Below are 27,806 nucleotides of genomic sequence, written 5' to 3' on the forward strand. Positions count from 1 at the left end.
TTACAAATAAAGAAAAATTTGATAATAAAGCTGGCTTGATTTTGTTTCTCTGAATATACCGAAAGCTTTATATATTCCTGTTATTGCTGTTATTTAACATAACAACTTGTTGTTTGTTTATAAAGTAACGAGTACTGCTCACAAACATTTCAACATTGCCTTATGAATTACCTGTCCATATTTTGTTTTACTACAAGTTTAATATTTGTTGTCAAGGCTATTGTATAAAGCAATTCTTGCTTGAACTTTAACAAACTGTGATCCTATGGTTTTCTCAGAAACCAATTCTTGAGTTTCAATTTTTTACAGTAATATTAATAACTAATTTTCACGTTCCCTTTTATTAGTTTAACGCTTCTCACTGTAATTATTTTGAAAACCGTTGAATGTAAAAACATTGGAGAACAGTAAATCATTTAAAATAAGAAAACATACACTAAAACAAACTTTTGCAACAGTTAACGAATCAATGAATATGGTAAATCGAATGTCTACTGTTTCCTAATATACTATAACTTATTAAAAATTGAAATTGAAGTGTTTTTTCCCTTTTTTTCAGAGCAAAGCGAAGTGAATGGTGTGTTACGTGTCTCTAGAAAGTGTTTGAAAATTAACCCTGAGGAGTACGTGAACGCATTTACACCGTCCGTGTATTGCTGGTTGCCTATCTTCGGGTTAGTCTGGGATTAATAAAATGCATTTCCCGAAGTTCATGGATAGAAAACCCGTTCTGGGTAAGTTAAAAGTCATGTTTCAGCAAAATTTACCCAATTTGAACATTATGGCATTTTAGAGATTTGAAACTGTGTGCCTCAAAATATTTAATTTGGCAATGTAATTATTAATTAAAGCAATAAGTTTCTTAATAATTTTATGAAGTTGTGGCAGAATATTAATTACCACTTTGAATTTACGGAATCGTTGGTAAATGTTTAGTTACACAATTAAAAAATTTTAATTATTCGACAATTTAATAGTTTATTCAAAGTAAAAACGCGTGTCTCAAGGTTCTTGGTTCTTTTTTTGCAAGTTGTACAGGTTAATAATAATCACTTTGTTTGCACAGGGTGTTTAATAAATAAAACATGTATTATTTATTTAGTCTCATTTTATATTTAGTTATTTTGTTTACTGAGAAAATTCCTATATGCCTTAAAAACATTTTCCATATACCGTTTTAATGTTTTGTTTTTTAATGCATCTGCAAAGGAGAATATAAAATTAGCAGAAATGAGTCTGTTAGGATTGTGTTCTCATATTTCTAAGTTTACATATCGAATAAATATGAAATTATACATAAAGGAGTGTTTTTATTCTGTACAAATACAGGGTGTGGCGTGTATCTATAAAAATTAAACTACAGCTTTCTCACGATGTTTGTAATAGAAAAGTTCTATTTTGCATTTTTTTTCGTAAATTAATGTTCAATTATGGATCAAAATATTTTCTCTGGAACAGTTCTGTCCGTGCGCTGTACGATGAGTTACGTGCTGTACACCAGCCGCGTAAACAAATCGTCGTTGAAAGATAGAAAGATTCTTCCCAATTTTTGGGGAATTTTTCAATGCAAAAGTACAAATTAAGAAAAATTGATATTAAAAAAAAAACTGATATTTTCTTATTATAATAATTAATAGCAATTACTATCTTAAATGCGTTGTTGTTACTACAAGAGTTCGCAATAAAAACCACATCCCTAAGCATCTGTATTTGCCAACTGCGTGCACTAAACAAATTCCATTAAAATATGGAACAAAAATGAAATAAAACTTGCTATTTCTATAGAAAGTGTTGAAATTGATCCCCATTAACGCGGATACAGGCATAGCGCTGACGCATCCGATTTTGGCGAATATTTTTGTGTCAGAAGCATCAAGTATACTGTTTGGCAATTTTTCCACCGTAACAATTGGAGTATTCTAAACCAATGACTTCAAGTGACTCCAAAGATAAAAGTCCATTGGAGTTAGATCGGGTGACCGGGATGGCCACGGCACAGGACCAAAGCATCCAATGCATCGCTGAGGAAACATTTCATTCAAAAGTGTCGTTACTTCTCGAGTACTGTGTGGAGGAGCCCCTTCTTGAAAATAAAACATACGTGCCTGAACTTGTAATGCCACATCGTCTATAATTCAGGCAACCGGTTCTCCAAAAAGTCAGCATATTTTGGTCCATTTAGTCGCCTTTCAAAGAAATAGGGTCCCACAAGTACATCGCCTATTATGCCAGCCCAAACATTTACCGAGACCCGATGTTGAAAATGAGTTTCCCTAATCGCGTGAGGATTTTCATCGGCCCAGATGTGCAAATTATGGAAATTCACTTCATCGCTGGTAAATGTCGTCTCATCTGTTACACAAACATAAGCGGGACAGTCTACTCGATTGGCACATTGCCGTAAAAACCATCTGCAAAAATGCATTCGTTGATCACTATTCGGGGGTAAAATCTGTTGAACTGGTTGCAGATAATAGGGGTGCAACAGCTGGCGCCTTAAGTTGCGATGTACGGAACGAGGTGCCTACTTGCTGTGCGAGTCGTCGAGTACTAATTGTGGGGCCTTTGTCAAGATTATCCAACACTGGCTTCTTCAACATTAAGGTTCACTTACTAACCACGTCCTTCTCCTCCAGAAATAACACTTCCCGTATCTCGCAGCCGCTGAACGCACTGTAGGATTGTATGCACATGGAGAGTGACGTTGTGGCCATTGTTCCCGGTACAACCTAGTCGCCACGAGGGCATTTTCTCCGGATGCACCATACATTAACACCATATCGACACGTTCGGAAATAGTAAATGCATTGTTTTCTCGGTTCATTGTAAAACTAGTTTGTGCACAAACTAAAAAATTAAGCAAAGTAAGAAATAAGAATCTCGTTTTTAATGTAATCGGCACGCTATTCTTATTTTTTACTTCTTTATAAAAATTACTCTGTCACTATCGTGGAATTACAAAATAAAACTTTTGTCTGAAATCTTTCACTTTTTAACCCTGATGGATCGATGGACGATGCTTAATATTTAATAATTAAGTGAATAATGAATTCAATACAAATACAAAATCAGTTGACTGCACACATTTTTTGACAATGTAACCTATCCTTCTTTTATAAGGTTGCATCTCGGGTCGCATAAAAACATTTCCAAAGTTTTTAATATAACACAGGGTCGGCCTTCATTTTCGTTGAGTAAATGAAGTTTAATTTACAAAAAAAAACGCGAAGATAGAACTTTTTCGTATAAGACTTTTCTATTACAAATGTCATCAGGAAGCTGTAGTTTAATTTTTATAGATTATACACGCCACACCCTGTATATGTACTATGACTTCAATAACTGGTTTAAAGAATTACTTAGTTAATTAATTATACGCATGAAAAATTCAGAATCAGTCTGTTTTGTCATTGTCGGGAGTTTTTGTCCAAATTATCTTCTGCTGTCCCTAGATCTAGCTCCCCTTTTCTTAATTGTAATGTCAACGATATAGATATATTTTTACTTACAGTCTTAATGACATAAAAACTTTTTACCTAAAATGATTACATTCTAGTTGTTAGTTTCTGTTGTATATTCTTATATTAAATTTTAGCTTTTATTATTTTTTTTGTACTGTACATACTGTACTGAGTTCTCCTGTTCTGTAGTTCGGTTTCTTGTACCTGATGAACAGTGCAACGCAAATAAATAAATAAATAAAACGGAAACCACATGTCCTAGAATCAAGGAGAATTTAAAATTGGATTGTAACAGCCACGAAGATGTCAACAGTGAATACAAATGTGGTAAAATGTACACGCGCCTATTTGCGTCAGAAATTATGACACAGTCCAGACAAGAACAAGAAAATTATATCTATTATGGTAATGAGTAGGAATAACTTTGTAATTATTTGTAATAAACGGCTTGTTCAATATGTTTCTTACAAGGTCCAGGTCCAAAGTTACGCTTTATTAGAAACTATTTTGTTGTGTGCGTACTTGTCACAATCTTTCAATTTTTTAAAGTATCAGCCTCGCTACACTTCAAAATTATAATAAATACAAATAATTTTCACTAATAATAGTGGAATTTGTATGAAATATTTTTTATAAATATAAAGTCATTTCCTTAATGGCCCCATTAAGGGCTCATTTAATGAAAGTGGAAATGCTAACTGGTAATTATTATTTAACTACATACTTATATTTAATATTATCGGGTTTATAAGTAACGTGGAATTTTTTAAATTGAACCATTACGCGCACCCTGTAATTTACTGTCCAATGACATTGTTTCATATTTACATACTTACCATTTTAAAACTTCAATTCGTTCAAAATCAATAATTCACGTTTTTTTTTTTCGGAAACTCGATTGCACAAAAGAAACGAAATTAATTTGAAAATAAGTGAATATCTTATTTTTTTTATAGAACAACTTTTGAGAATCGCTATAAGGTAATAATTTTTGCACGCGTACCAATGAATTTCGGTTTTGCCAAGTCATGTGTCAAGAAAATTATTATTTATTTCCATACTGTAAGTTAAATCTAGTTCTAATGCACTACGACACACTATATAGTTTAAAAAATCATGTAAATCAGTAGAAGTGGATTAAAATTAAATTATGAAGTAATCTTAAACTAAATTTTAACTTACGCAGAGTAAGATAGATCTTAAACGATAGAAAAATTAATTTGAACAAGTTTATAAGCTACCATAACGTTTAAATTTGCTCTAGTGAAGTAACTTCTATTAAATTACTCCAAAAAATACATTTAACAAGTAAAGTTTACGTAATTATCGAGAAATAGGTAGGTACTTAAACAGTCAGATTTATGCTATCTTTATACGTTTAATGGTTATCCACATCTACATGTATACAACTCATATACATATCTAGTAAAAGATTAATTTAGAATAGGAAATAACAAATGCGCGGGAAAATAGTTTTTTTTGCGTTCTCTTTAAATAGAGCAAAACAGTTCCAACTAATACAGAATAACTCTCAATTTTTTTTATTTACTGCAACGCTTGTCTCGAACATTATGTCAACATTGCGTTTATACACAAGGGCCTGGTTACAATTTTTGTTTTGGGTGGGCCCAGGGCTGCAAGTTTTATGGAGGCCTCTAAAAAAAATTCTCGCTATTACGACTTACCGGTATAATATTTTGAACACGTTTTGATTTCATTCTAAAAAAAAGTTCATGCAGTCAGAGACTGATCGATATGACAAAGATGATACTATTAGATCTTTTTTTCAGTACATCATTTAAAAAAATAAATAAATTTGTATGAATTAGCTAGGCAAAGTAGCCAATGTTTCAACAGTGAGCAACATCTTTAATTAAACTTTACTTTTTTAAGTAACATTAACTGTATTTTCATTTGAATGTTGGTTTGTCGAAAATAAATTTATGTTTAGTAAAAAGTTCTTTTTTACATACTTATGTATATCAGTATACCGTATATCTAAAGAATTTAGGAAAATCCCATCTCTTTATTTTGAGTCCATAACTGATATAAACTTGGATACATTATTATAATTATGTCGAAGTTTTCTTACAAAAGTATCAGTGTCGTAAAGTAACCGTAAACCTGTAAAATATGTGTTATAAACAAAATTAGATATTTTAAGCTCTCTGTTTTTATAAGTTCGGGATATGTATTCAATGATATTCAGTAAGGTATTATAATGAAACTTCAAAAATTATCAAGGTGTATTTTGAATTATTTTATTGACGAATACCTTTATACAGGCTGTTACAAATTCGTTTCCCACTACATCTTGGAAAAGGTAAGAGATACGAAGTAACTTAAATAGGGGCAAAGTTGCGTAATCAGGGGACCAACATTATGCATCTAAAAAATCAAGGCTAACATGATTAGTTTCCGAAATATTTTAAAAGAACCGGAATTTTCGAAATTCATTTTTGTTTAATTTCAGCCTTGTTTGAGATGATTGAAAAAAGAAGAACACTTTCTCATGGAAACTTTTTGCTTTCTATCGAATGGCATAATCAATTTTTATATGTAACGTTTTGTCTCACCAAGACCATCATAATCTTCATTTTTTTAAATACGACCCTGGAAATGTTATTACATTTTTTGTGTCTTCACGACCCCCAATACTGTACTGCCTCAGTTCTAACCAGATTCAGACGTTTTATCTTGAAAAATTCATCCTCAATGTATTCGTTCAAAATTTTTTATTTAGATTTCTATGTTTACTGAATTATTGTACATTCTAAGTGTCATTAGACCATGTGAAATCCACCTAGTTACTTAAACTATTACCATCACACGTTACAATAAAACATTATTGGGGTTTTAATCTCCATCACCTAGTCATACATAACTCGATAAGTTGTCAAAATTAAAACATTATGACAAATTAATTCTTAAAAATGCATATGAACAACCAAAACTCTAAATTAATATTATACTTTAAAGAATTACAGTAAATGTTCAAAAACGTTTTGGCAAATATCGAAAATGAAGATAAGCATAATATGATCCGAATTTATTGTACCTGTAACCGCAACTGTGAAAGAGTATGTCAGATGTATTTGTATGAATATCACCTCAAACAAGGCTGAAATGAAACAAAAACGGATTTCGAAAATTTCGATTTTTTTCAAATATTTCGAAAACTAATCATGTTAGCCTTGATTTTTTAGAGGCATAATGTTGGTCCAATGTTAGTCCTCTGATTATGCAACGCAAAGAGAGTTCGTTGAATGGATTATGGAATAACAACAAATGGATGCTGATTTTTTAACAAAATCATCTTCAGTGAAGATGCTCATTTTCATCTTGATGGCTTCGTTAATCGACAAAATTGTCGCATTTGGTGTTCAGGAAATCCACGAGTGATTGTTGAGAAACAAATGCATCCCCAACGTGTCATTGTTTGGTGGGGATTATGGGCTGGAGGCATCATCGGATCATTCTTCTTCGAAAATGTGGCTGGTTAAGCGATAACAGTCAGTGGTGCTAGTTATCGCGACGTGATAATTCAGTTTTTTGTGCCTGAATTATGGAAGATATGGATGTAGACTACGTATGATTTCAACAAGACGGTGCCACATGCCATAAAGCCCCAGAAATAATTCAATTACTGCATTAATCATTTCCTGGTAGTGTAATTTCCCGTTTTGGTAATCAGAATAGACCTAGATTATGCTATTTAACGCCGTTGGACTTTTTTCTTTGCGTTTTTTGATTTCTAAGGTGTATGCCATCAAGCCCATTACCATCCACGCTTTGAAGGAGGAAATTGAATGCTGCATCAATGAAATCCAGGCGCATTTATGCAAAACGGTAATGGAAAATTTCGACAAAAGAATACGTATGTGTCAGCATAGCCGTGGAGGCCATTTCCTCGATATCCTATTCCATACATAACCCTGTATTGTATACTTTATGAATTTATAAAAAATGCACAATTTTTAATTAAAAAAAATTACTTCTTGCGTAAATTTTGGGACACCCTTTATATGTACGGTGTAACAACTCATCCAGTTACAACTTGAGTGAATCGTACTATATATTGGAACATTTTGCTGAATAGAAATATGTACCTTCCAAGTCCATTAAGGATGACTTAAATCTACGCACGATGCTTTTCATGATTTCACGATGGCTTAACGTTGGCAATATTTCCGATGCCATCATGGATTATTATTAGTAGTCGCCCGAGGTAAACGACCTCAGCAATTACGGTTGGTCAATTCTTTGTCCCATTCAGGAGTTTCTCTGTCGCCATCGTCAGAATCGATGCTATTATATGTAATTACTACACGGTCTTTAATTTTCGCCAGGCATTCGATTACCTTTACAACTTTTTAATTTCTTAAATATGCCACGCCCTCGGCAACACCCTGTACTTCGTAAATGATAACTGCGGAAAATTTCGCCTAATTTTCGAATTATTCCGTTCCTTCAAACAATTCGTTGTTACGAGTTCACCTTGACATTACAAAGAACGTTATCTGAAATCTCTCAACATACACAACAACAATTACCAACAACCCAAGCATTTTATCTCTTTTTAGTTTAGAATTCCATTCAACGGACTAATCGAGCACCTGCCAGTTGTTCAAAATGAACATGTACGTTTTCGCTTACAAATTTGAATGACGTTCTTAACAGGAAGCTCTTCCCCCGTGATGTTATTCATGACAAAATGAATTTCGATGATTTAGAATTATGAGTCAAGGCAGGATTTGACTGGGCCATAACGTAACAGTCAGTACCGGCTTGTTGTGGAGGTGACTACCTTGTAGAATTTTTCAATAGTTTCCTTCGATATCTTACTTTGAATTCTATTAAATCAATGTAGACATCGCAGACTTTTACACCAGGAAAATTAGCGAAAATAAAAGAGAAACTCGAAAAAAGTCCTATCCGCTAGATTATTGTAAAATTGTCTAAAGGAACATAATACGAGACATCTCTCGTCTCGTGAGTCAAAAACTTTTATTAGCTAACTTTTCTATTTAAACAAATAAGTGAGGAAAACAGTTTTTTCACTTTGCAGGGAAAACCATCAATTTTAGCGAAAAGTGACAGACAGCTTATAGGGGGTAAAATTATCTACAAAATGAGACTGGTTAAATTAAAATCGGTTAATAAACAAAAAAGTTATTGCAAAAAAACAAGAAAAGTGCCCATTTTTTAATTTGTTTATAACTATCGCATTTATTGTTAAAATTTTATAAAACCTATGACAAGTTGAGGGTTTTGTCATACTTTAAAAGTGTGCCAAAAGTGGGCGCTGTAGGTGCAATAGTTTTCGCACAATTCTATTTGTTTATAGCGGAGGCTCCAAAAGTTATGAACTTTAAGCCTCTGTACAGACGTTAATTTTCAATCAAACATGATTCTGAAAGCGTCATTGTAATCTTAAAGACGCAATTAAGCGACCTATTAAAAAATATCACCGTTTTTTTGACATTAACATTCTCAAATTGTGCATTAAAAAACCGTGCGTTTTTCGCTTATAAACAATTTGAATAACATTGTTGCTATTTATGCTATCTCACCGAAAATAGGTGCAATGGATAGCTGGAAAAAAAATACAGTTTTAAAATAAAAAAAGTGCCCTCTACGACCAACAGGAGCCAAGATAAGAATCTTTTTTTAAAAAATCGTAGCGCAATTGTTTATAAATATTAAGACTTGAATTTTTCGCAAAATAAAGTTTACGACGTAAACTACGATTTCCCGTGAATTGCATTGAAAAATGTGGAAAATTAACGACTCACGAGCCCTTTAAAGAGAAGGTACTCGCTAAGTAAACTGTCCGGCGGCCGGCGGCGTGGTGGTGGGGGAAGTGCGCGCTGTAAATTTTGCAATATCTCGGCTTCTATTCATCGTAGAAACTTTTTTTTTTTTTAAACTGGGGTAGCTCGACGAAAAAATAACAATGGGCATATTTACGAATTCGTAGAATAGCCCTGAACCCCAGAAAAAATGCATCTTTTATAATTAATTTTTTTTAATTTACAAAAATGTCACAAAAATTATTGTTAAACGAAATATTAATTAAAATTTCAATTTCGGAATTATTTTACTATTATTAAATAAATAAATGAAGCTATCGTTCATTTAAAAAGTTATTTCTTTTACATATTAAGGCAAAGTAAACTTGTTTTTTCAATATTTTGTTAGCTATTTAATTACGATTTAAATGTAAAATTAAAGTAAAAATTCATAAATTATTTTCAAATTATTATTTCTCATAAAAATAGAAAAAATTTTAAATTTTAAATTGTATTATATTGCATTATTTATATCTATTATTGAAAATGGTTGTGATTAATATTTTTTGAATTAATTTTGATTATGTTTATAAAATTAGTAATAAATATAATAAAAAAACTTTATATATTAAAATTTCAGGAAGTTAAAATTGTAATTTTATCGACCGCATTATTTTTAATATTTTTTAATTTTGAGAATTTTGCAATAAATTCAAATGCTTTTTATTCTTTTTTAAATCTTTTAACAATAAATAATAATTTGAAAATAATTTGTGAATTTTTACTTTAATTTTACATTTAAATCGTAATTAAATAGCTAACAAAATATTGAAAAAACAAGTTTACTTTGCCTTAATATGTAAAAAAAATAACTTTTTAAATGAACGATAGCTTCATTTATTTATTTAATAATAGTAAAATAATTCCGAAATTGAAATTTTAATTAATATTTCGTTTAACAACAATTTTTGTTACATTTTTGTAAATTAAATAAAATTAAGTATAAAAGATACATTTTTTCTAGGGTTCAGGGCTATTCTACGAATTCGTAAATATGCCAATTGTTATATTTTCGACGAGCTACCCCAGTTTAAAAAAAATAAGTTTCTACGATGAATAGAAGCCGAGATATTGCAAAATTTACAGCGCGCACTTATTTGAACTTTGGATTTAACTTTTCTCGCGCGCGCGACCGCTTGGACGAGCTTCCCCCACCACCACGCCGCCGGCCGCCGGACAGTTTACTTAGCGAGTACCTTCTCTTTAAAGGGCTCGTGAGTCGTTAATTTTCCACATTTTTCAATGCAATTCACGGGAAATCATAGTTTACGTCGTAAACTTTATTTTGCGAAATATTCAAGTTTTAATATTTATAAACGATTGCGCTACGATTTAAAAAAAAATCTTATCTTGGCTCCTGTCGGTCGTAGGGGGTACTTTTTTTATTTTAAAACTGTATTTTTTTGCCAGCTATCCATTGCATCTATTTTCGGTGAGATAGCATAAATAGCAACAATGTTATTCAAATTGTTTATAAGCGAAAAACGCACGGTTTTTTAATGCACAATTTGAGAATGTTAATGTCAAAAAAACGGTGATATTTTTTAATAGGTCGCTTAATTGCGTCTTTAAGATTACAATGACGCTTTCAGAATCATGTTTGATTGAAAATTAACGTCTGTACAGAGGCTTAAAGTTCATAACTTTTGGAGCCTCCGCTATAAACAAATAGAATTGTGCGAAAACTATTGCACCTACAGCGCCCACTTTTGGCACACTTTTAAAGTATGACAAAACCCTCAACTTGTCATAGGTTTTATAAAATTTTAACAATAAATGCGATAGTTATAAACAAATTAAAAAATGGGCACTTTTCTTGTCTTTTTGCAATAACTTTTTTGTTTATTAACCGATTTTAATTTAACCAGTCTCATTTTGTAGATAATTTTACTCCCTATAAGCTGTCTGAGAGTCACTTTTCGCTAAAATTGATGGTTTTCCCTGCAAAGTGAAAAAACTGTTTTCCTCACTTATTTGTTTAAATAGAAAAGTTAGCTAATAAAAGTTTTTGACTCACGAGACGAGAGATGTCTTGTATTATGTTCCTTTAGACAATTTCACAATAATCTAGCGGATAGGACTTTTTTCGCGTAAAAATTTAATTTGCTTGGTCTATTTGTAGCGACAATCAACCAAATAAACAATAGTGATCCGTAATATTCTAATAAGCGGCAATACACGTTGTAGTAGTAGAAATAGGTTAAATCTGTGGTCAAGCCGTGTGCCGCTCTATGCTCACAATACACAATACTACTGACTTCTATAAAAATATGTGCCGTATACTCGACCAAGCAAAGTGTTAAACTCTTTCAGCAAAAAACCTGGATTATTTACCGGCACGTCAGGCCGACAGGGCCACTAGATATGTATCGAATAAATTGATCGATGCGAGCCTTCAGATCAGAGGTAGACATGTACATGTTATTGTATAATGACGCGGATAGGGAGATTACTAAAATGTGAAGTACCTAGTTGATGTTTCACTACCATTAGTAAAAATAGCATCTATTAAAAACTTCGACTATTTTAGATATTCGCTCTCGGTAAATGTCATATTCGTTTCTGAAATGGATATTTACCCATCGCCGAAGACGATTACGGAACACTTAGGGCAACTGTTAATTGTTTTCTACAATCGCTTTCCATATGAGTAAGACATTTGCTAGTACTTATTATTACATATTATACCTATATATTTCATGGTAAGTTCCATATGAAACGTTTAGTGGAGAAAAATAGACACTGCTCCTTTTTGTGTCATAATACTCCAATTAAAACAGTCGACCTGAAATATTTTCAATGCAACAAGTTTTTTCAGAAAACCCCGAAACAATTTGCTTTCAAAGGGGACATCTTTTCATCATAAATTCATGGATGTAGGGTCATCCCACTAAATGGGGTGGCAATCCCTTCAAGAATCTTAAGTGGCATGAGGGGGGGGGGGTTAAGTGGCATATCATTTTAAAGGAATTTAAATTTGTTTTACAAACATGCTTTTTTTCTGCTTTCTGCTTTAAAATCGTCGGTAAAATAAATCGAAAAAAAGTTTTAATTAATTAAGTATTCTAATTGCGACTCATTTACTTCCATACGATGATAAAACCTTTATTTAACATTTTTCTGAACACTTTGTATCATTTCAGGTAGGTTTCGTTTGATAAATAACACTTCTTAAATGACCCCATAAGAAAAAGTCCAATGATGTTAAATCAAGATGACCCTACCTCCATGAATAATTTATGATCAAAAGATGTCCCCCTCGAAAGCAAAATCTGTTGCATTGAAAATATTTCAGGTGGACTGTTTTAATTAGGCCACCCTTTATATTCTCATAATGTCAAGAGTGCAGTTATAAGGAGGCAAGGATTGGGTCAATTTTTGTTTGAATAAAATTACATTGCAGCCGCCCTAGCATTTCCGATCTCTAGTGGTGTGTTGTACGTACTAACAGGGAAAAATATCCTACTACGGATCTGTGCAAATTCTCTCCAAGAAAGGCGTTATGTAAAATTTATTTTAATAGTGCTCCTTAAACTACTAGATTTGTAACTACTATTAATACCATTTGAGGAACCTGATATTTCGGTGATTATTATGCATAACTTTCCGTAGTAATAGAATTAAAAGGTTGACCGGTTATCCTTCCCAGAAACAGGATGGGCTGATTTACCAGTGGCGTAGCTGATATGAGGATATATAACATAAAATAGAAATAGTACAAACATTTTGTTGTATATTTTAATGTTGTTATTTTATATAAATTCTTATAAATGAGCTTTAATAATATCTCACAAATTTAATGTACAAGATGATTCGGAATTAACTGGCTCAATCCACTTATATTTAAAAAAATGGATGAATTCGTATATACAGGGAAGTCACAATTAGATTGGAACAAAATTTAACCAAATCTTTTTCAAGTTAACAAAAGGCAGTTAACTTAATAGACAGGGTCCTAAAATTTTCGGGAAAATTTTGCGGATAAAATTTAGAAAAATACGAAACAATGATAATAATTTTGCTTTTATTATAATCCAGGATATAAAGAGCCCTACCTCCACTTTGCTGGTCAACATAAATCTTATAATATATTTAATAAAAATAACCTTTAGAAATTATTTTAATAAATAAATCAACGGGCGATCTCCACTTTTAGAGTAAAATATATATTTTGGATGGTCAAGAGCGTGTTGCTCTGAAATGAGAAGCTTCAGAAGCATTAGATGTGTGCTCAGTTGACTCAGAATAAGACAAAGAATATCTGAATATCTCCTTTTACTTGAATTTATTTTTAGTTTGTTCTTCGTCGAAATTGGGTTAAAGCTCAATATTTTGAATATTGCTTTTTAAGTTATAGGGAACTGATATTTTGTTTCTTTTTAATGGTAAAAAAACATGCTCAATTTAAAAAAAATATATAAAAGAAGCAAAGTTTACACTTTTTCGGATCACAGGGAAAGAAAAATTGCAGTGGTTTGAACTCTCGAGGGTTTCTTTGGGATACTTTGAGGTAAAAAAAATTAAAATATCCTTAGTCTATTCATTATTATTTGTAAAGTTTCCTCGAGTTTAGCGAAAATCCTCAAATACACAATTTTTTTTTCAAGTTTCATGCATCGAAAAAATATTTTTATAAAACTTTTATTGAAGATACTTTGATGTTTTCAAAACCCTGCTCAGATTTTCTGTACGTTCCTTAATTCCTGAATTGTTATCAATTCAAAAAGGTAATTTTTGATTTCACAAGTCATTATACAAAGCTCTTAAACAGCTCAAATTAAAAAAGATGAATCAAACTAAAAGTGCTGATAAATGGGATTACCAAAAAAATTATTGAAGTTCATGCCCGAGCTTTGGAAAAGGAAGCAAAAATTTTGATTTTGTATGAATTCTTAGAGGTGGTCAATGAGAATTATTTTTTATTCTCAAATCCTGAAATTACAAACTTCAAGCGTGAATTTGCTTTTTTTATTGCTTATTTTCTCTTTTTTCCAAGTTACAGCTCTTTGAAAATCACCTAAAAATTCAGGATTTTATCCATTAATTCTTGTGACCCTTGTTGTTTAAATATAGCGGTGGCTAAGAACACCTTAAACAATATTTTGTTTTTTGTTAAATCTCTTTTGTTGGCAGAGATTTTGGCAGACGTTTTTTTGAAACGCAAATTTTTTAGTTCTCGAGAGAAACGAATTTTAATTTATGGGTAATTTAGTTTACATAAAACTTATTTTTGGTTAAATTGTCGACAAAGTCATAGGCGTAGAAATGTTGCAATTTGCCAGATGTACCTAGCACGGCAAATTGTAACATTTCTCTGCATAGCTCTGAATAGTTGCAACATTTTATATAAGTACCTTATAAGATATTATACATATGAAGACATTTTTCTAAGTTTAAAATAGAATGGCTCAAGCGAATACTAAAATACAATATGTTTTACTATTGGTACAAGAATACTTAGATATTATTATACTATTTTTTGTCTTGACGAGTCGCTAATGGATTGTGCCGATCCTACTGACCTCACCTCCGCACGTCATTCTCATGTGATGACAAAAACCACAATAAGATCCCGCAAATTTCCTTCATTTTTTATTTTTATCTTACAGATAACATGAGAAATTTATCATAATTATTTTTTTTTATTTCGGTGGTCGTAATGGGTTTTAAAATTATGCTAATTGTTTACTATCGGTTATACCGAAAAAAAAACATGATTAAATTTACAAACACTATTATAATATATGTACTTACTAGTTTTATTCCAAACTGTTATATGCTAAGGAGTAATGTCTAAATAAACGAATTATCATTAATCATGATTAAATTGTGTCTGCATAACATGTTGTGGTACAGCAATTCACGTGGCAAAGTACCTGATATATAAAGGGTGTCCCAATATTCACTCAAGAAGTAGTTTTTTGATAGAAAACACAAGTTTTTAATTAAATATTGTATTTTTTTATTGATTTATAAAGTATACAGTATAGGGTTATGTATGCAATAGCATATCGGGTAAATGGTCTTCACGGCTTTGCTGACACATACACGGTCTTTTGCCAACATTTTCCACGACCGTTTTGCATAAATGGGACTGAATTACCTTCTTCAAGACGTGGGTGGCCTTGGGCTTGTTGGCATAAACCTCAAACTTAAAAAAAAAATCAAAGAAAAAAGTCCAACGGAGTTACCTAAATCTGGGTGGTCAATTTTGATCACCAAAACGGGAAATTACACTACCAGGAAATAACTCGTACAGTAATTGAATTGTTCCTTGGGCTTTATGGGATATAGCACCGTCTTGTTGAAGCCACAATATGTCGTCTACATCCATATCTTGCAATTTAGGCACATAAAAATTGGATTATCATGTCGACATAGCCAGCACTACTATTACGAACTATTATTGCCTGACCAGCAGCATTTTCGAAGAAGAAGGGTTCGATGATGCCTCCAGTCCAAAATCCGCACGAAACAGTGCGGATTTTGGGCTGGCCACAGTTCCTGGAATCTCAGCAACACTCTCACGAACTGCTTCGATGTTTTGAGTTGAGGGACTTATTAAAGGATGGTCAGAGTGTTTAAGATCACTAATTGATCCAGTCTCCTCGAATTTTTCAATTAATCTCTTCACAATTGCTGAATTTAAATCACTATTCCGACCATATTTTGTACGAAAATTGCGAACTGTTTTGCTTTATAGACAACTTGATATTAACAATAAATAAATGAAAAACAAAGTAGACTTGTGATTTTTTTATTTGACTACAAAGTCGTTATTATTTAAAATTTATTGATAAAATTTGGTATTGGACCGTTTTAGGGGGTCCTGAATCCAGTGGCGTATATATATTTTTTCTCAAAAAATCCCTATTATGAAATATTAGAATTTTACTCCTAAAAATGGACCAAGTGTACCTTGGATTTTATGCTCAATTTCCTTCACAAAGCACCATTCATCTAGCTCTATATCTTAGAGAAAAATCGGTTAAAATCGTGCAATAAATAAAGATTGTACAGGGTGCCTTAAAAACAAATGGGTCACACTGTATAAAAAATTTGTATGTTCTTTGAATAGAAAAATCATATTTATTATTTACAGACAACAAAGTTGAGCAGTAAGCAATAGGTGACGTGTATATTAAAAAAAAACTAGAGACGGCGTATTATTTTATTTTATTTTTATATTTTTAATTAATTTTAACATTTTATTTTTTCAGGAAAAAACACCCAATTTTTAATTGGCACGTTCAGAAGCGAAACAAGTGATATTTCAATTTTTTTCACGGCCCACTCGATTAACATTCTTAATTGATGTGTTATTGAATTATTCCACAATTAGTAACGACACTACGTGTGGAAGGTTAAGCTGTTGAAAGGTCGCGTCTTTAACATTGTAAGGTCATCCACAAAACTTGGAGACGATTGAACCGTAAATCATATTAATTAAAAATATATTTGGGATAATAAAAAAGGGCTACATTAATTTATTTCCAAGTTGAATCTATTCAAGGTCAACAGCATTGCAGATCTTGCTTTATTAACGACTTTATTATGTAGAAGTGTCGACCACTTTTTTGTTTTTTCGGGGTCCAAAGAGCTCCAGTTGACTTCTGCTTCTCAGTTCTGATTAAACAATTGCCAATAAAAAAATAATTTAGTCCATACAATGGACAAGGGAAATAAACTTAATTACAGGATGCATAAATATCTATAAAAAATATGTATATGTACATAATAATCAATAAAATAAAAAAAGAACAAACATACAAACAAAACTATGAGTTATGTTAAAACAAATACATTTGGCATTGAATAAAAAAAAGAGAGCAATATAACAATAGGTATGTGTATAGATAAATAATGACAGTAAAAAAAAATAACAAAATGCAAGCAATTATTTATGTTTAAAAAAAATTCTACTCCCTTTCCTTTTTTATTTTCCTATGTAGGAAAAAATGGTAAAGTTAAAAATTTCAGGAAATATTCTTGCAATTTTAAAGCGACATATGAAAAAACGATTGGCTGTTACATTTAGAAAATATTAACCAAACTTTGTTTTTTTTTTTTAAACAGAACACCCTGTATATTTGTCATTTTTGTCATTGTTTTGTCAATTTCTATTTTTTCTGATTATAATATCGTATATTTGCTTGGATAGTTTGTACAATTCAGTTTGTTGTCAATAGTGGGAAAATTAGAGGCCAAATTTCAAGAAAAACACCAAATTTTCTCAATTGTCGACGTTTCGTCACTTATCGTGACATCCTCAGGACAATTACAGATTTAAGTGCTTCACTGTGTTTTCCTAGTCTCGTTATACATAGTATGTCATATAACAATCTTGGACAGTATAGATATTGGTATAGAACAGCGTACACATACATCAAGATCATATTAATACATGATCTTGATGTAGAGAATTGAATTTCCCATCGAAACGGCTTATTTAAAGAATTTAAAAGAAAAATTTTATTCAAAAAATTAATTAACGATTTTTTGCATAAAATTTTCCTTTTAAATTTTTTAAATAAGTTATTTCTATGGGAAATTCAATTCTCTACAAAATTTTTCCCATGAACTAAACCGAAATTTTGCTTCGTTTTCGTGCTATATTTAAAAAACTGCAAAAGTGCATTTTCACCCCTATTTCCAATTTCCACCCTCTAATTTAATAGCATTCCGCGGTTTTTTAATCTAAAACGACTATTTGAACGATTCATGCAATAAAATTGCTTGAACGACATAGTTCCTTTTAATCTTGTTTTTTGGATATAATCAATAGCCTATAACTTTAATAGTGACAAAGCATAAATATACAGTGGTTCCATAGCAATCTCGACTTTATCCAGTGCGGAAGGTCAGTAAATAAACCAAAATATTGTGAAAAGAGACGAAACAACACTATAATGATTAGAAAAAGGAGAAGATTGAAATAAGGAACGAATATACAGGGTGATTTCACTTTAAATACTGAAACTACAGGAATAGATTAATTGTCATAAAAATAAGTAGAATGTGTTCTATAAATTTTTTTTTCTAACCAGTGGCGTGTAACTAAAGGTGCATTTTACCAAGAAAAAAAAATACTGGAAGCCACTGGCGATTTCTTTATAGAAATAATGTTAAATTTAGGTACTATTACGTTAATTACGATTAAAAATATGTTCCATCCATCCATCTGCAAAAATCGATTCCTTTGTTTGCGTTATCAGTTAGTAAGCTTTACGATATTCTCGTTTTAGTATGTTAACTAGCTTTGTTTATGTATTCCTGGAACTGCAATCGTTGTTGAGCTTATGATATTTATGTCAAACAAATTAATAATTATATTGTTTGCCTGATCTAATTTATTTACACGTCATTTCTCTTATTCTATTCAATGAAAACATATCAAAAGTATATCGATGCGGAAGGGCTTCATTTTGAACAATTGTTGTAGGACTTTTTACTTAATTACTTACTCGATCTATATGCTGTGTTATTTTATTATTTAGTTTGATATTTTTTCCAGAAATAAAATTATTTCTACAAAAAACCACCAGTGGCGTATTCTTTTCTTGGGAAAAGTTGGTGGCCGCTTTAGTAGCACGTTATTGGTTAAAACCACGAGGTTAATATTCCAAAAAAGGCTAAAGTCTTTATAAAAATTCAATAGAACATAAAAACAAGCCCAAATATCTCGTAAACGGCTGCTACTATTAAAAAGGAGCATTTTTCATTCATTTAACGTGACAGTACCTGAATGTAACATTATTTCTATAAAAATCGACAGTGGTGTATTTTTTCTTGGGTAAATGAGGCTGCACCTTCAGTAGCACGCAGTGGCGGCCCGTGAGTTTGAATACAGGGGGGGGCGCATTTTGAAAAGAGGACGTACATCATAAAAGCTGCGGGGGGTGTGGGGGGTGGTAGCTCCCTGCTTAGCGCTGCAGGCGAAAAATTTTAAGGAATTTGAAGGTCATTGTGTTTTGCAAGTACCCCAAAATGAATACTGTCAGTGTGTACAGTAGCTACTTAAATACAATGCGAGAAATAAAATTCCAACGTGTGGGGGCTGAAGTGGATAATCGATCAACCAACCCAGTTAGGATATAACTATGTAGATTACTGTAATAGTTCATTCTGTATAGTTTTTGAAGTTCCTTTAAAAACATAGGCATCACTAAGATGTTTATCTAAAACGGGATCAATTTTTGCACTATAGTCTATCAGTTCTAAAAATACCCCTTTGTTTACCGAGTCACTTTTTTATTATGTCCACGAAGAGGAAGGTTACATGTACCACATAGTTTTAAGATATTTAAAATTTTTGAAAGAAGCAATCGATTTTTCTTAACTGTTTCGTTATGACTATTTATTTGTTCTGCATAAGCACTATTTAAACAAGACTCTTCCTAAAAGTAAAAAACTCACCAACTTATTTTTGTATTTAGGAGAATTTTCACGTTTCTTAATTTTAATTTCTAAATGTTTCAAGTCAGAAACTCCAGATTTCGTCCAGTTTTCTTCGCCTCCTCCAAACAATAAACATACAAAACAAAAAAATCTATTTGTTTGGTCACAACCACACAACCACAGGGTCTTATCATAAATGTTTTTATCAAATTTGCAAAAGCCGGCCCACTTTTTGCACTCTTTCTGCACCTCAACTAAGTTCAACACTGGCGTTGGACGTCCGTTATTTTTCAATTCTTCAACTTAAATTACTAATAACAAGTTTTTTTTATTTCACAAACCCTCATTTTAAACTTAAACTTATAAAATATAATGTCTTAAAAAGCGCCAAAGCAAAAACAAAACATATATAACCACACTTCAGTGATACGGGTTACTGCCTCATGGAGTCCCAAAACAAAGCGCGCGAGCGCGCGAGCCTATCGTCGCCTATCCCCTCCACCTGCCAATTTGTCCAATCATATGTAAAAATATGCTTGCACGATTTCACGGTCCGCGATGGAGTGGGGACTGCGCGCGCGGTTAAACATAACTCTTTGGTATGATCATAGATGGCAGATGGCATTAATCTGAGCTACGTTCACGGAGTACATGCACTTTATACAACCAACCTAACATCCAAGAGATATTGAATGCATGCTATTTAGATTTCTTATTGATTTAAATAAATACATAATTTTAAGTTTATAGTTTGAAAATATCTGGAGGGATGGAGTCCCAGAGTCCTCCTTCACGAGCCGCCACTGGTAGCACGCCACTGATTAAAGCCACGAGGTTAATACTAAATTCAATAAAAAATCTAATTTAGTGAATACGCTGTAGTAAATTTCATTCAATTCCGTTAGCGCATTATGAAGATATGACAGAAAAAAAATATTTTTGTGAACTTTATTGCTATCGAATACCGCGTCCCCCAGGAAAAAAGTCTATAGAGCAAATTCTACTTATTTTTTGGCAATTAACCTATTACAGCAGTTTCTATACTTAAAGTAAAATTACCCTGCATAGGACATTACAGAAAAAAATAAAAATTTGGTTTATATCCTCGAAACATAACAGTAAATTGTTTTTTATATACTTCCTTGATATCGCAAGAAAATGTTCTGCAACTTTCTTCTTTACCATTTTTCCTAGATAGAAAGGTAAAAAAATAAGAAGAGGTGAAGAAAAATTGTATGTGAATTATCGTGTACAATTGCCAATGAATAAAAAAGTAGCACATGTGTATTTTTGACAAACAGAATAGGGAATGAAAAAACAAACAGAAAATCTCGACCGAGAGAACAGAACAGCCTTTTGATCATCATAAATGGGCCATATTATTAGATATCAATTTATTTGTTTGTGCATCAAAATACCAGCAAGCAACATATGTATAGGTTTTGTGCACAATTTGACGAATTTTACTTAAGGTAAATTGCTTTCTTGGTGATCTTTTTAAATATGATATAGAGAAATACGTATAGATGTTTTAACATAATAAATATTATGTTTTAAGCATAAACATGACTTTTATATATTTCAAGTTACATATTTTTTTAGGTTTATTCTATTTGTTTCTCAGTCATTAAATTAATTCTTTTGAAAAGTTTCTGATACCAGGAATTATTTCCTATTCAAAGAAAGAAAAATTTTTGTAAGCATTAAAGAAAAGCTTCTCCGTTTTTGGAAAAAAAGTAATTTCTTTATTATAGTAATTTAATTTAGTCGTTTTCCACATTTCATTAGTTAAAAATTATTTATTTGTTGTTGGATTAACTATTTCGCAAATTTGCTTGGAAAATGTACATTTGACGATGCCTCTTTCCAAATTGCGACGTCAGTTGTTCTTTCTGATCCACAGCCTTTCAAGGTTGAATCAGAACTACATCAAATAATCTGTTTGTTAAAAAAACCTTATTATAGCTTCTAATTTTAGAAGCTATGGATGAATTTTTAAATATCCATTATTTAAAGTAAAATTGCTAACCCCCGATCGTGCGAGCTCGACACGCCAATTGTTTCTCAAACTACCAAATTCCCACAATTTTTTTTTTATCATTAGTTAAGATCATCTAGAATCACCCTGTACATATTAAATGTTGGAAAAGCTTTGGTTTTGTCATTCTTAATTGGCATAGTATATTTTTATTGTCTTCTAAAAATGGTGCCAAAAATGAAACATCTTATTCTTTCGTGAATATTAAGGGTCTTTCCTATAAAGTTTTTATCTAGGACGCTTCGTTAAAAAGATCAGGGTGTTAAACTTCAAAAAATATTTTTATTTTTTTAAATAATTTAAAAACTAGCGAAATAGTTAATAATTTGAAATTGGGTACATGTATTTATGTAAACATTGTCCAAAATCTGAGGGCTTTTCCTAAAATTTGCATGTTATAAAACAGTACGCCACTACTTTACGGTAACAACCATGATATTTTCGGATTCGTCTTTCAATTTTCTACAAATTACTATGTCTATATCTTTTATGTTTTTCGAAAAAAGCCTGATTTTCGAATAAAACTTAAAAAAAAACAACTGAAAACATTTACTTAAATAACATGACAAGCACTAATCACTCGATTATTTATGCGAATAAAGAAATTAATAACATTAGTCTTCATTTTAATGATTTTATTTGACTAAATGCTCAAAAACATCTCCATTTTCACGGACACAGGCCTGACATCTTTTTAGTAACGAAACTGTAATTTGTTCGAAATTTATTGTTGCTTGAATCTGATGAAAAGTATTATTTATTCTTTCTTCTAACTGTTCAGAATGTCAAAGTTGCTATCGCAGTCACTATACAGGGTGATTCAGTCATAATGTCATTAATTTTAAGAGCAGATAGAGAAGAATGAGTATAATACGATGGCGTGATTAAAAAAAATTAAATGCATATTTAAGCTGCAAAAAATTTTTTTTTCAAATTATTATTTAACCCCCTTTTCAGGCTGTTACTGACCGGCTGACGTCAGCCGGCTACGATATGAACAAAGCGACCTAGATGCAATGTTGCCATATTTATATATTTTCGCACATATAAAGACAATAAATAAACGGTTTGCTCACGTCAGCCAATAATAATTTAAAATGCTATAAATTATTTTTTTATAATTATGCAATCAACATATTAAATTGTTATTGTTGCCCAGCAAGAACCTCGAGGAGGTCTGAGCATGACTTGCCAAAAATCATTTTTTATTAACATCATAGTGATAATTTTTTAATTTGCTGTAAGCCTTCTACTAAAAATTGAAAGTAACGCGGCCCATTCAGATGTTCAGGTAGAAAATGCGGCCCAATTAAACGATCGCCATATACTCCTGCCCATACATTGACACCGAATCTCCTCTGAAAGCTAAACCGACGAGTAGTGTGCGGGTTTTCATCTGACCAAATGTGACTATTATGGCTGCAAAGAAATTAGCTCTGTTTCACTTTAAATAAAATTTAATATTGAAGTTACAAAACCCCAAGAGTTCAAATAATTTAAATTTCATTTCATAACCATTTCAATTTCATTACAGAAATAATGACATAAAAAACCAACACTCACTAGATAAATTATAAAGAGAGGGTGAAATGTATGTAGTATTTAAATATTGACTGTAAGTAATAGAAGATAAAAATACAATCGGACGGAGACAAATAAACAACTCGGTACGTGTTTCCGACCTAGGCTAACCTGTGTCGAGGTCAATAACCTTCTAATTTGCACGTGCACTTTAGTCTAGGAGCCAGACAGGGTTCCGTTGCCAACCAGAGTGCCACGGCTGCAAACAACTTATTCTAAAGTATTTTGACCTCCTGAATCCAAAAAACTTGGTCGCAAAGCCTGAAAGTGGTCAGTTTAATTGTTATCAACAAATTAAATGTTTAAATGGCTGTAAAAAGTTTATTTTTATAGCTAGTACACGGAACCTGATCTGGCTCCTAGACTAATACGAACTGTAGTAGGATCGTATTCCATGCAAAGTAGAGCAAAAAGTTGTCGGTCTTTTATCAAAGGAAAATCGTGTCATCAAATTGAATGTAATGAATAGGGATGATTGTTTTCGAATGTACGGTTATTACAATTTATCATTTTTAATATTATTAACGTTTTCACGTTTTATAATTTATTATGTTAAATAATACACAGTTTTAGTATTTCAATTTATTATTCAATATGCAGTTGCGTATAACCAAAGTTTACATAATAAATGTAAACTTTAGTGTAAATCTAAACTTTGGTGTAACCTAGGTAGGCACTTATTGTTTTTGAGAAAGCAATACTTATATTTTTTACCTGTTTAAAATGTCAGCACGAGTAAAACAGCCTTCATCCGTCCAGAGCACTTCGTTAATAAAGTTCTGCTGCACTTAGGAACCAATTGCAAGGTAATGGTTTTGTAACCGTGTGTAATGTATTTTGTATATTCGGGTATTTAGTGTGCCGACTTTTTTATTTGATAAAATACAGTGTGCCTACAAACCTCTGCTTTATTTATTTTCTTTTAACGAAAGTTGACTTCGAGAAGTCAGGCTTGTTAAAACATTTTGCACTAAATTATTAAAATTAGTTATAATAAAATGCAGCATGATCCTTTATTTACTTGCATTTTATTGGTTTCATACATATGTATCCGTATACTAACACAGATTATGATGTGAACTTGGCAACGCTGTTCGCTTCAGCTGACGATTTGTTCGTGACATTACGTTACAAAATTTTCCGAGCATCCGGGCATCTGGCAGGGCCGCCTTAGCGGGAGTTATGGGTTGATTTCCTTCATTTTTAAATGTCGAGTAAAAATTTTTTTTTTCCGATTTTCTGTCTTTATTAAGTCTTCCGAATATGTGATTAAAATTAATGACATTATGACTGAATCACCCTGTATAATTTTAAAAAGCATTATATTCGAATATCGAAGTGTGTTCTCAGTTCGTTTTTTAAGTTTTACTCGAAAATCAGGATTTTTTTCGAAAAACATTAGAGTAGTAATTTGTAGCAAATTGAAAGACGAATCCGAAAATATCATGGTTGTGTCCAATTTCAAATTATTTCACTTACTGGTTTTTTAAATTATTTAAAAAAATTAAAAATTTTACACAAGTTTAACACCTCGTATCTTTTTAACGGAACGTCCTAGATAAAAACTTTATACGAAACACTCCCCTTAAAATTCACCAAAGAATAAGAGGTTTCGTTTTTGATCACCATTTGTGAATCACCCTGTATATTCAACAACTTAAAATTACATTTTTTAATTCCTAATTTAAAGTAAATCATCGTTCCCCTTCTTTAGTACTATTTTGAGAAATTCCATTGAAATATTTCAAAAAGCAGATAAGCAAAAATTCAATTATATAGGCACGCCATTTAATGCGAATAGAAATGACCTAAGGATCTTATTATTTCACTTCTCTTCGGTACCTTAAAAAGGTCCGCCCCACGGAATTCAAGGCGCCCTTAACATAGGCGGTCCCACACTGGAACCATCCGTGCTTCCTCGCTTCTTCCTCAGGGTTCCAATACGGGACCAGTGACCACATACACGGCACACCTGATAATCCCGCTGGACTCTCCTACCAACGTAACACATGATGGAGAGAGGGGCGGGGTACAAGTCTACATACCTGAGCACCCGATCAGGTGGAACTCCTCTCTTCATTCGCGGATAGCAATCGCAGAGCTCCGGAAGAGCGAAAGTTGACTGTCGACGGTCGAAAAGCGCGCCGCGGGTGCCCTGACAGGAACAAAAGTAAGTCGGGTGGTTTGTGGTAGAGTGTGGTGAACATGGAGCGCCGTTGTTTGTCCCGGATTGTGTTTTGTTTGAGCGGAACCACGGCCTGCTGGATGGGAGGAGATAATCGGGCGCCTTGACCTTCGTCTTTGTTAAAATCTCCAGAAGGCATGAATGAAGCACATATTTTTTCAAAATTTCGAAATTTGAAACTAGAAACAGCGGAATATGAATGAAATTTACAGTACTATAGAATAGAAAAAAATACTATGGATGAAAATTTTACAGAAAATCATAATAATTAATTTCTAAATTTAGTATGAAATGTTGAGATATTGTTTGAAGTCTTCTTTGTGGCATAGTTTTAGTTTTTTCTCTATTTATTAAGTGTTTTTCCAGCTGTGGGAAAAATGAGACATAAACTCGGTCACCAAAGGGATCAGTCTGTGGTTATTTTTTTCTGGAATTAGTTTTATCTAATCAAAACATGTCAACCTGAAAAAAGTTGATTCAATAAGTTTTGGATACTAATATTAATAAAAAAAAGAAATAATAATAATAATAATAATAAAAACGGAAAATATTACTTATTTAATTGATGTAACAGTACCATCTGACCAAAATGTAATAAAAAAAGTACTCAGAAATGAAAGAAAAATAATTTAAATATCAAGAACTACCAACAGAAATAGAAATATAAATAATTTGGAAACAGAAACGACAGCACGTCATTCCGTTTATTACTTCAAGGTATCACACTATATTCGCTCAATAAACATCGCACCCAAATTAATTTAACATGATCCTTTAAATAAAAAATAAAATTCATCTGGAAAATTCACCAGAGAAAGCTGCGAAAAAATAATAATCTACTCCCCATTCCTCAACTAAATTTATACATTTTCTGTAAGTTTAAACAATAATTATTGATGGACTGTACAGGCTGGTCCATTTTCGATGGGAATTCAGGGTATTTCAGAAACTACTAAAGATATGATAAATCTGACACGATGTTTTCGAGCTCGATTTTCATGGCAAACTCGACTGTCAAATCAGAAATTTGCTATCTTCATTTGTTTCTGAGTTACAGGGCGTTTCTTGTTATTGTCACATTTTTGAACATGTCTGTATCTCAGCTGTTAAATAAGTTAGAGTTAAAGTGAAAACTGCTCAAGACTAATTCTTTGGCGTAGAATTGAATGCCAGTATTAGATTTTTAGTAGATCTTAAGATTTCGGAGTTATGACCCAAAGTTATATTTTTTTAAATGTAAATCGTAGTTGACAATGGCCTAAAAAAATACAGATTTTTTTTTGCTTTTTACTAATGTATCACATACTATAGCTATTTTTACAACCACAGGAGCTACAGTTTTTTTTATATATGTATAAATTATATATGTTTCTCTTTTTTAATATGGCTGGCTATGAAAATACATATAAAACTATAATTCCTATTTTTACAAAACTCATACCTATCCTTTGTAAAAATATGACGTTTATTTTAAATGCACAACATATACTCGCATGATAATATAATATTAACGAAATTTTAGGATATAGGTGAATAAGAACATAGAACATAGCCAGCCATATTAAAATGTAAGAAAGGATCGAATTTATATATAAAACACCCCGTATATTCTGTGTTTGTAAAAATAACTATAGCATGTGATATATTGCTGAAAAGCAAAAAACTTTGGGTCATTAGAATCTTAAGACCTACTAAAAATCTAATACCGGCATTCAATTCTACGCCAAAGAATTAGTCTTGAGCAGTTTTCTCTTTAACTCTACCTTATTTAACAGTTGAGATACAGACATATTAAAAAGTGCTACAATAACGAGAAACGCCAAAAACAAATGAAGATAGCAAATTCCTGATTTGAGAATTGAGTTTGCCATGAAAATCGAGCTTGAGAACGTGGTATCAGATTTATCATTTCTTTAGTAGTTTCTGAAATACCCTGAAATCCCAAAGAAAATGGACCAGCCTTTACATTTGAAGAAGTTATAAAGCATCGGAAAGAAACAAATGATTATATTTTGGTGTTAAAGATAGATCGTTAATTTATATACTAGGAAGAACTGGCCCAAGATTGGATCATTGAGGTACTCCAGAAGTAGCCAAGAAAGTATTAGATTTAAAACCATTGGCAAGAAGCTAAACTAATCCTTTTGGCGCAGGAATTTTTTCACAGATAGCAAACGACCATGAAATGTTAATCAAAGTACCTATTTTTGGCATATTTTTTTAATAGATGGATTTAATATCTATAAATGATATGCAGAAAACTATTGAAAAAAATTAGAATGATGTTTCTA

General features: G+C 31.8%; 1 protein-coding gene across 2 annotated transcripts in view; it reads left to right on the forward strand.

Annotated features, from left to right (window-relative positions):
- Positions 1-27,806, forward strand: part of LOC108908035 (scavenger receptor class B member 1) — a 122,752-nt gene that overhangs the window by 21,708 nt on the left and 73,238 nt on the right. Inside the window, exon 2 of one of the 2 annotated variants that reach the window (XM_018711942.2) lies at positions 560-734. In XM_018711942.2, the coding sequence (XP_018567458.1) occupies positions 695-734 (40 nt within the window). In that variant the 5' untranslated portion in view covers positions 560-694. Of the gene's footprint in view, positions 1-559; positions 735-25,395; positions 25,501-27,806 lie in introns of those variants that run through there. The other variant, XM_018711938.2, reaches the window with a different exon arrangement.

The sequence above is a fragment of the Anoplophora glabripennis genome, unplaced genomic scaffold (assembly GCF_000390285.2).
Source record: "Anoplophora glabripennis isolate ALB-LARVAE unplaced genomic scaffold, Agla_2.0 scaffold225, whole genome shotgun sequence".
NCBI classification, from domain to species: Eukaryota; Metazoa; Arthropoda; class Insecta; order Coleoptera; family Cerambycidae; genus Anoplophora; species Anoplophora glabripennis.